Source organism: Gasterosteus aculeatus, chromosome 21 (genome assembly GCF_964276395.1).
Source record: "Gasterosteus aculeatus chromosome 21, fGasAcu3.hap1.1, whole genome shotgun sequence".
Classification (NCBI taxonomy): Eukaryota; Metazoa; Chordata; class Actinopteri; order Perciformes; family Gasterosteidae; genus Gasterosteus; species Gasterosteus aculeatus.
The window spans coordinates 15,131,986-15,142,041 of NC_135708.1; the positions used below are offsets into that span (position 1 = coordinate 15,131,986).

Consider the following 10,056-nt stretch of genomic DNA (forward strand, 5'->3'; position numbering starts at 1 on the left):
ATGGGAACTGAAGTCTTAGAGGCAGGTATTTGTTGTCTCTATGACGACGGTGGAACAGTGAAGAGACGTGGCGCCCCGGCTCACAAACCTTGATTCATCATTTTATTTTTTTCCCTCTGGGTCAAAGGTTACAGAGCACACACACTAGCATATGCATGACGACCCCCCCCCCCCCCCCCCCCCACAGCAGTGATCGATCACGGACACAGATGGCTCGATCGATTATCACGCTCATCATCAAGACTCATTACCCGTCGCTCGCTCATACATCACCCCCATTCACTCCCCCGTCATCGACGGCCCCGACACTTCCTCACTTCCAGTTATCGACGTGTTAAAAACACGCCTCATGACCTACAGCATACGCCAGTGTTTCAGTAAAAACATTTAAAAAATCAAAAACAAGTACATCGGTTAGCTCAAAAAGGGAAGTTCCTAATTCTTCTAACACTCTCAAAGCTTTGACTATACACAAGATCAGCACCGTCACAGGGCGTCTATGGTGAGATAACAGAGGAACATCCACTGGGGTGCATTCACATCGCCTTGAGATAGATATATATCTATCTATATCTATATCTATAGATCTATATATAGATAGAGATATATATACCTATAGAGATAAATATCTATATCTCTAGATATAGATATATCTATATAGATATATATATATAGATATATATACGTTAAGCTACATGTTAATATTCCAACGAGTGCTTAGTATGTTACGAGTGTCTTTACAGTCTTAATGCTTCTTGAATACACCAACACATTTCCAGTTTTGGACTATTCAGCTCATATAGACATACAGCATGTGATTGTGTTTATGTGTGTGTGCGCGTTTGTTTCCAGTAACAAAGTGTGTGACAACCCAGTGGTGTGGTACAGTGGGCATTCGTTCAAGTGAGTGTTCGATCGACTGTGTGTGTGTGTGTGTATATTCAGTAGTTATCCTATTTTTCTTCCTTCTTTAATTTTTTTGCATGTACGTTAATCCGACCAATCGTTCTCTTCCAACTCGGAGTCGTCCTCGGAGTCGGAGTACTCCACGGCGATGCGCCGGGAGAGGATGGTGGCCACGTCGTTTCCTACCGGCTCCCTCTTTGCCTGCTGTTCCTGCTGCTCCTGCACCTTCTTCAGCTGGATGCCTGCAGGAAAACATCCAGATGGGTATTTTTTGTAATTTATTGTAATTACCTCTAGAAATAAGATATAACTAAGTAACGAAAAAGCTCTGTGACTTTCCGCATCGCCGTTGCGTTGAAAATCTGCGTCCACAACACCCCCACCCCCCCTTTCAGTCAGTGTCAGCACATCCTTTAGATCCCTTTGTAGTGATGCAGGTATATGACTTGTGAATATTGTATTATATAGTTCCTCTCAATCTTCACTTATAACCTGCTAGACTAAATCCTAAATATTAATACAAATATTTAATGTTAATACAAATGCACACTGTTCTACACACACACACATCCAGATGGCACATGTTTATGAGCACACACATGGACACACTAGAGCCCTTACCCATACGTATGGCAGCCAGCAGATCACTGCGCGCATCGGCGACCGCTGAGGTCTCAGCGGGAGTGGAGGAAGACATCTTCCGGGTAGTGGACTGGGAGGCGCCGGCCGGAAGGGGTGGAGGTGGAGGACCGGGGGGAGGCGGAGCGGCCTGGGCTCCGCATAGAGGTGGTGGAGGCAGAGCGAAGCCCCCGGCCATTTGCCCGAGAGGCATTGGACCCCCGGGGGGCGAGGCAAATGCCGTTTGGGCAGAAGGGATGAGCGGGGCTGGGGGGGGAGGAGGAGGACCCGTGTTGGCGTAGCCATCCATACTGCAAGGGGCAGAAAACAAGAGAGAATTGTCCGAGGTTAAAACAAACGAGAGTGTAATTAGTCTTTTGATATGAATAAGTCCAGTCATCGGGGTTTGAGAGTCAAGCAAAGGGCCACTAGAGGGCAGCATCGGGTCAAAACTCATACATAATATAAACGTGTGCACAAAGACGTGAACAGTGAACAGCTGTGAGGGACAGCGAGAATTTGAGTGGACATTATGTCCTTCACCTCGACGGCCAACTGCTGCTGCTTGAAATACAACTTTTAGAGGCTGCTAGGAAAAAGAAAACCTTCAATAGACTCCATCTTAAACTTGTACCTGTAGTCCATCGGTGGGAGGGACATGGAGCCACCGTTCATAGCCTCGGCGGGTGGAGGAGGCAGCGGGACTTGGTGGTGGTGGGAACGCCCCAGTGTCCCGCCCTGGTAGCCCAACATGGCCCTTCCCCTCATATCGTGTTCACCTCCGCCACGAGGGGCGTGGCCAGCCGCGGCCATCTGGGCGGCCAGGACGCTCGGCGGGGGGCCGGAGTAGGTGTGGGCGTGGCCGGCGTGGTTCATCATGTTGGGGTAGTGGTGTTGATCGGGACCGTGAGCCCTGATGGAGACAGCGTAGTGCGAGGAACGATGAAGACGGGAGGGGTGGAACACTGAACATTACCGTTCGCTGGGCAGATACAATGAGAAATAAAGGGAAATGGCCGACCTGTTCTCTGGGGACATGGAGCCCTCGGAGGAAGCCCCCCTGTCGCGGTGTATGGTGTGACGGTGGTCCGGCCTCAGCTCTTTATCCAGAGCCATCATGTTCCACTCCTGCCGACGGTTCCTCGCCTTCCGGACCTTCTTCACCTCCCTCTGCAACGTCCCATCCACACAACGCCTCTGCTCCTGAGAGACAAGCAGGGGAAGGGCGGCATTTTAATCAGTTACAGCGCTGTTTTAAATATGAACTAGATTGGACAGAATAGCACCAGTTTAAGGTGGCCGGTAGCAAGAGCTCCACAACGGTGTGTACACCACATAACATGATCTGCAAGCTCCTCGTCAACACAGTGGTACCTTCTGCTTCCTCTTCTCTTTCCTTTTATCCTCCGTGTCCTGCAGCATCTTCTCCTTCCACAAGCTGAAGAAGTAGGCGGGGTCGGTGTAGAACTTGAGCGCTTCCTTGTTGTCATCCCTTCGGAAAAAGAGACAATAAGAATTACACAGGCGCACTAATCTCTTTGTGCAGGAACATGCAGGATACGCCTGTGGGAAGGATACGTTGGGTATAAAACATGTGAAGCTATGAGTATTGCAAAAGTGGAAGAGACTGATGGGGGAGAACAGGGGTGACATGTTGAGTGGGCACCACAATAGAACTGCCAGAGGGGACAGAAAGACCGGATGAAGAGGGATGAAAGTGTGCAACGTGATCACGGTTAGGAGTCGGATCCCCACCGGAGCTGCTCATGCTAAATACGTGATGCACCCAGAGTATTAAAAAGTACACTTTGGATATAAGTAGCTCAGGGAAAGGATACACAATCTGCCATGTCACTGTGAATTTGGGTCAGAAGCGAGGAGCCAAAATCAAATCAAGAACAAGGGACGACTTTGAGTATTACTCTCAAAGTTACAAAGTAGAATACATGGTTTAAACTTGACAAGCGTTTTTTGTCTTTCACACCTTAAAAGCAAATTGTGTTCAAACAGAGGCCGCTTGTGTCCCACCTGTAAGATGAGAGGATGTTGAGTGGCGGAGGCTTATCACTCAGGTTGTATATGTCCTTCACAGGATTGGGCACGCTGCTCTTGGACACCACCTGCTGGTCCTGAGTGGTGGAGCTCTTGAAGGCTTTCCTCATGTTGATGTCCTGTAGGGAAACTGAGAACAACAACAACAACAACAAAAGGTCAACAAGTCGGTAAGAATGGCAGATGAGGGGCGACTCCCCGGTGTTCCTCTGCCCCACCTTCTTCCACGGTGGAGTCCAGCTGCGTGACCTTGACGGCCAGCCGGTCGATGCGGTCCTGCAGGGAGTTGGCGCGCAGATAGAAGGTGTTGGCCTCGTTAAACAGCTCGCCGAATATATCCTCTGCATGCTTGCCTGGGGAAAAAGGCGCAGCGGAGGGACGAAAAAGGGACAGGAAATGTGAGAGAAAGAAGGACCCTGGTGATCGATGATCGAAGGCCTGAGGGTCCTAACAAGGCTCCATGAGCGGAAGTGAACCACAATAAAAGCTGTTAATCCAGGGTTTATGGAACTACAAACCTCCGGCCCTGGGGGGTCTAAGGCCGAAGTTAATAAGTGTAAATGCCTTTTTTATTAAAGAAACAGCTAAGCTGGGTAATAACTATAAATGAAAATACAAATAAATGCGTCCTCTGGATGTAAACGGTTTAAAGCCTGTAGACTGTGTGTAAACAGCTTTTTGTGTCCCTCCTCCTGACAGGATGGGCCGCAGGGAAAACATTTAGAGGAAGGAAGAATCACAGATCCGGCACGCTGAGCCGGGTCAACTCTGACCCCTCCATGTGCACAAAGACACGCACAGTGCCTGTAGTCTTCAGACATACCCCAACAAGCCCGCCTGGGCATTTATATATAGCTCCCACAGCTGCTGCTGAAGCCCCCCCTCCCAACGCAGGAACTTGACACAATAACAGACAGAATGGGTGTGAATGGGCCAAAATGTACAGGGTCAACAGCAACACCAGAGAAAATGCTCTAGGAATGCGGAGTGAATGAGTTTAACCGAGGGTGAATGGGTGAAGGGTGAATTTCAAAATACAACACACACACGCACACTGGCACACGCACTCACACCGTTTTTATGGTTTATTAAACAAGGACATGGGTAATGGGTGGGGAGATAGAGGTCCTTGGTAACGTAAATACATATTTTGAATGAGTGAGCATAACAATCAATATGAAACAGTCCTGTACGCAAATACTGTTAACATACACCCCTCCAGTCATCCATGCAAACACACACACACACACACACACACACAGCTGTCCACATAAGTTCCAGTTGTGCAGAGCCATCTACAAGGATTACATTTAACCAGTCTCCCGATAGCCCAGTGACCCCGGGCCCTGTAACCATGACAACGCCCAAATCAATCTGAGCTTCGGGATTACCGGTGAAACCATGTGACCGTGTACACAGTCCTCAAAACTAAAGTTAGCGAGGTCACAGCCTGAGGATGCTGAAGTTCCGGTCTGTTTTTTATGTGACTTTTAGCAGCTACTCAAAGGCCACATGTGAGAGTGTGTTTATGTGTGTGTGTGTGTGTGTGTGTGTGTGCGTGTGTGTCTTACTCAGGCTGCTGAGCTGACGGATGATTGAGGAGAGCGTGTTGTTCATGACGCACTCCAGCTCGCTGCCGATGCCCCCGGGGAGCTCCCCTCGGCAGAGGTGACGGGGCTCGATGTTCCTCTTCACCAGCGGCATGGCGGAGCTTCACGCCGTCACTCAAACTGCGAGGAGACACACGCGCTTTTTATGGAGGACGACTACGGACAGGGAGAAAGCAGCGTGCAGATGCTGTCCGACTGCATGAGGCATGGGGCCATCCCCCACTGGCCGAGGACACGCACCACATCTGGCATCGAAACAAAGTGGTAGAGGGTGTATGCGATTTATAGCAGCGGTTAGGATTATCACAATACGGCGATGGAGTTTACACTAAGGCTGCAACCATTTTTCATTATCCATCAATCTCCTGATTATTAATCGTTGGTTCTACTAAATGCCAGAAAATGGCTGTGAATCAAAATTAATCTGAATTAAAGTCAAATATATTTTCTTTAAGCGGCAAATATTGAAATGAGACTACTAAACACTCTAATTTTTGCTTTAAAAGTAATACATGAACAATTATTATTATCATAAAACAGTCAATTGTTTATTGACAAATCATTTCATCCAATAAAATAAACAACAGTCAACCCACTCACAGTTGTGATGAAATGCACCACATAAATCCCCAATAATAATACAACAAAATTAAGTATTACTAGTAAACCCTGAGGTTTATAAACCATGAAGAGAAATGTAACAACGGTACAATAAATTCAACCTCCCTGTTTGAGATCACATCTCTACACATTCATTATTTTTCCTGTGCTGGCAGCATTTCATTAGTTTTTCTGCTGTATGTATTCAAATTGGGAGAAAACATGCCGACAGGGAACTGAGAGTGTCCAAATACCCGCAAGACTCTGGCGACCAGCAAGAGATTAAGGCATTAGGGATGGGAAGATACAACATGGCAGCTAATCCATAGGCCCAGCTGGAATCCAGACGCCAACAGACACGTAGGCTCGGAAAAACACCAAAAAAGGCCTTAATTCAATTCCTAAATAGACGCATAATAAATGAATGCATTGTTGCTTCACGGGACTAAAGACAGAAACCTGAAGCATTCAGCATTTTCCACACACACAAGTTCCCTTTCATAGCAACTTCACTGCCTTAATTAAACCCCCGTTGGCTCTTCAGGCAGACACTCTAGATTCTCTGTAGTTCAAAGGACTACAAACAATTACTCGTCCCAGGGTGCATCAGAGCGGCCATCTTATCGGAGCCTCTTCCTGCATCCTGTTTTTTGGGCTCTCAACCCAGCTCCTGTTTCCTGGTCCTCCCTCGTTCACATCTCTCCTTCCTGCTCCAAACACTTGGCCAGAACAATACAGCGATGGCTGGAGAAGATGGCAGATGGGACTTTTTTTTCTCCTGTGCAGCTTCGCCCAGAAAAAAAACACCAACAATCGTTGTCGGTGAAAAGCAGGTGGCAGAAGCACAGGAGCCGTGGCAGTGTGACAGAAGGCCAATAATAGCCGGCAGGTACTAGAAGCACGACTCCTGTCTGCTGGACCGTGCAGATATCCACACGCGGTGGCGAGAAGATCTTATCTGAAGTGAGTTTTTTCAAAAAACCTTCTCATCCTGTCACTAAGTGGATTCAAATGTTGATCTTTGGGGACACCCTCCCCATTCTACAGGACACCGAATACAAAAGGTGGGGGTCACATCGTGGACGTCGGCGTTTCAGCGGGGAACCACTGTAATTACAGATCAACGCACTTTTAGCCGTCCGGGGGCAGAAAAGAGGGACACATCTGTTTCACTAAAGGGCCGATTCCCACCAGTCGGTTCCTCGCCGGGCCCCGTCTTCACCTGACCCCCCAACGAAGCAGAACACAAAAAAGGGGTCGAATCACACGATCATGTGCTGCCCATAAAAGGACACAGAGTGCAGCTAGCGAGGTTCCCCCCCCCCCCAGAAAACCCATTTTGGAAGCGGCGTGCGTCTTGTGGCGTTGATTGCATGTTTTTTTGCTTTTACTGTCTGGCTGGCCTGGCAATCACATCACTGAGGCGAGATAATGAGCGACTGGGGGGCAGTGGGGGTGGGGAGGGAGGAGGGGACGGGCCTCGTCTGTTTGCAAATTGAGGGAGAGAACGAGAGAAGAGGCAAGAAGGGTGCATGAGGGAGTCATGTAGGACAAGAGTGTGTGTGCGTGTGCGTGTGTGTGTGTGTGTGTGTGTGTGTGTGTGTGTGTGTGTGTGTGTGTGAGAGAGACTGCGAGAAACGCCTGTGTGTAACATTTAGAGGTGGAGGAAGTACGTGTTTGTGTGTGTGAGGGAGAAAGGGTGAATTGGGTGGGTGGGGGGAGGGGCATGAAGAGGGACCTCAGGGAAGCCACTGAAAGGTTCCCGGGACAATAGAGCCCCGTTCACACGGCAACAGCACTGGCTCTCCCATGCATCGTCCTCCTCCTCCTCCTCCTCTTCGACCTTCTTTAAGGCCCCCTCTACTCTTGCAATGAAAGCTTAGTGAGCTCCTCCACCCTATTTGGGAGAAAAACTGGGTGAGAAAAGAGAATGAAGAGAGGGGTGTGATAGCTTGTCCCCCCCCCCTCACTCTCACGCCTCTAACTGTTTCGATTACAAACCAACACATACACTTCCGACACACATACAAGCACACCAGGTAGCCTTTAAAATGTCCCATTAGCTGGAAAGAAATATCTTTGATCCTCAAGGAGGGGGGGGGGGGGGGGGGGGGTGTAAAACACACTGCCCCATGTGAACCCTGCAAGTTCACACATCCGGAGCCCGACGCACGGAGATAGGAGAGGCATTTACTACAGATGTGAGAACTCCATTAAGAAAGGGAAGTCATTAACAATTTACGGGCCGAGCACAAGCCCCTGCTTCTCGTGTTGTAGGCCGTGTTTTGCCGGCTCTGGTGTTATTAATAATGCAGCTTGGATTACGTCAGGTCACACTGCCCTAAATATGACGTAAAGAAATTCTGCAGCGACACTGCGCCCACGTTTTCCCCATCCTGTTACTACTCAGGGGCGTCCATAGTAAAACATTCAGGCACTGGGTAAAAGGAGCCACTGAATAGTGAATCCTACCGGACAAAGTGGCGTAACTTTAACCTTTTATTTTGGAGTTTTTGTAAAAGACTGAGGAATTGTTCCATGTCTTTTATTGACTTTTAGTCAAATTGTGATATGATAATATCTATATACAAATGGAGCAACCTGTGATGAGAAGCTAACACAATCTGTTTGCTTGGAGATTAAACGCTACCCAACTTTTTAATACAAACATGACCCTGATGTGCTGTAATCCTAATGGTAAAACAATGGGCTGATTAACCGATTAATTGTGTAAATCATCAATTAATGCATTACAAATGTAATAACAACAGAAGCATTAGGACATTAAGAACAGGACGTTTTTCCTAATCACAATAATGAACAGTTGAAGTTGTTTTAGCAGTTTTTAGTTCCAATTAAGTGCATCGAGTTCAAAGGCCTGCATTAGTTTTCTGTTCATTTTACCATTGCATATATTGGATTACTTCATAATTGATAAATCTATGTATTTTCTAGTAAGTAAAAAGCATTATAGTATCGCTGCATAAACGTTTCCATCACTTACATTAAACCAATCTACACTTTGTATTTCAGATGAACTTATCCGAAATGTGATCCAATGGACGGCATTGATTAAACCATCGCAATCTGATGCCTTAAAATTCCTATTTCATCCACACACACACACACACACACACACGCGCGCGCGCGCTCCCTTTCTCCTCTTCCCACATGCGCGCGCACACACAGCCGTGAACTAATGGCAACCGCGATCAATCAGTGTTCCGCACCGTCGCTTCCGCTGCTGACGGGCTGACCCACATCTGTTCCCCCGACTCCGTTCCCGGGAATTTATGCCAGTTTTTATCAGAAATGTAACCCATCGTTGTTGTTGTAGGTTTTTTTTACGCCTTGGAGTGAATAAAACGCCGGTGCGTAACTAATATCGAGAAGAAAAAACCCCGCTTTAAACGTTTTAAAGTAACCTAGCAACGGGAATGTATTGTGTGCTAACGGGAGGTTTGTCCGGTTTGTTATCACGAGCCGACTGACCCGCTCGCTTTAAGCTAGCTTGTGTCCCGGTGGTCGAGTTCATAGTTTTTTTTGGACAAACAAGACCCCGCTCACGCATTTTAACCCCTGTCTATCAAAAGCTGGCATTTGCCGGTGTAATAAATAAAAAAAGAACCGCGAAATCCCTCACCAGCACTTGAAATAGTAGAATAAACCGGTCCGGTCCGCATGTCCCGTTAGATACTCCTATTAGCTCTCACATCCTGCGTCCCCCTCGGCAGGTCTGGCCACTCCGGGGAACAATCCTTTGAGGCGGGAGGGGACACGCCCACTGATCACGAACACCAATTAAATCCACGAGCACGGGCTTTTAACACATGACGGGCGTTCGGGCTAACCAATGGTATCGCTCAAACGAAATGGATGACAGGGAGTCTCCCGGGCTCCACAGCGGGGTTGCGGATGGAGGGGGCGGGGCTACTGTTAGGCGTTGCTGAAGAGTACACGTTTTTTTTTCTTAACTGGGTCCTAGTCCTTGTCACAATTATTAAGACTTTAAATTAATCTAGGGGCCTGTGGGAATTTTGTAGACATGGAGATATATTTATATAACTAGTTATGGCAGACAATTGCGAACTAGGGAGGTTTATCTGAGGGTTAGAAAAATGCTTCAGGCAGTGATGCTGAGAAAGAGCTGGGTTATTATTGCGTAATAGACTCAAATAGCTGTGCCAGCATCCTGCAAGAAGAGGTTCAATAAGAGGACTTGCTTTACTCAGACATGCTCTTCACCCTCTCAGGTGTGTTTGTAGACAGA

At 47.8% G+C, this 10,056-nt stretch overlaps 1 protein-coding gene across 3 annotated transcripts; it reads right to left on the minus strand.

The window, feature by feature from the left end:
- Positions 1-88: 88 nt before the first annotated feature.
- On the minus strand, positions 89-9,667 carry wasf3b (WASP family member 3b). Of its 3 annotated transcripts, none has more exons than XM_040167688.2 (9): positions 9,430-9,667; positions 5,148-5,306; positions 3,795-3,929; positions 3,553-3,706; positions 2,899-3,016; positions 2,546-2,727; positions 2,159-2,437; positions 1,528-1,835; positions 89-1,148 (listed from the first exon to the last, which is right to left on the minus strand). In XM_040167688.2, exons 2-9 carry the CDS (start codon positions 5,278-5,280, stop codon positions 991-993), a joined length of 1,467 nt encoding a protein of 488 aa, XP_040023622.2. In that variant the 5' UTR covers positions 5,281-5,306; positions 9,430-9,667; the 3' UTR covers positions 89-990. The 3 variants fall into 3 exon arrangements, with proteins under 3 accessions (XP_040023622.2, XP_077952701.1, XP_077952702.1); XM_078096575.1 differs by having other exon boundaries at positions 5,148-5,431; positions 9,430-9,528; XM_078096576.1 differs by lacking the exon at positions 5,148-5,306 and having other exon boundaries at positions 9,430-9,549.
- Between the last annotated feature and the right edge of the window lie 389 nt (positions 9,668-10,056).

Excerpts from the sequence above, each read along its gene's own strand:
- wasf3b (XM_040167688.2), bottom strand. The coding sequence starts at position 5,280 with ATGCCGCTGGTGAAGAGGAACATCGAGCCCCGTCACCTCTGCCGAGGG. Across the intron at positions 3,930-5,147 it reads CCGTCAGCTCAGCAGCCTGA|GCAAGCATGCAGAGGATATA; the intron begins GTAAGACACACA and ends CTTTTTCCCCAG. Across the intron at positions 2,728-2,898 it reads AAGAGAAGAGGAAGCAGAAG|GAGCAGAGGCGTTGTGTGGA; the intron begins GTACCACTGTGT and ends CTTGTCTCTCAG.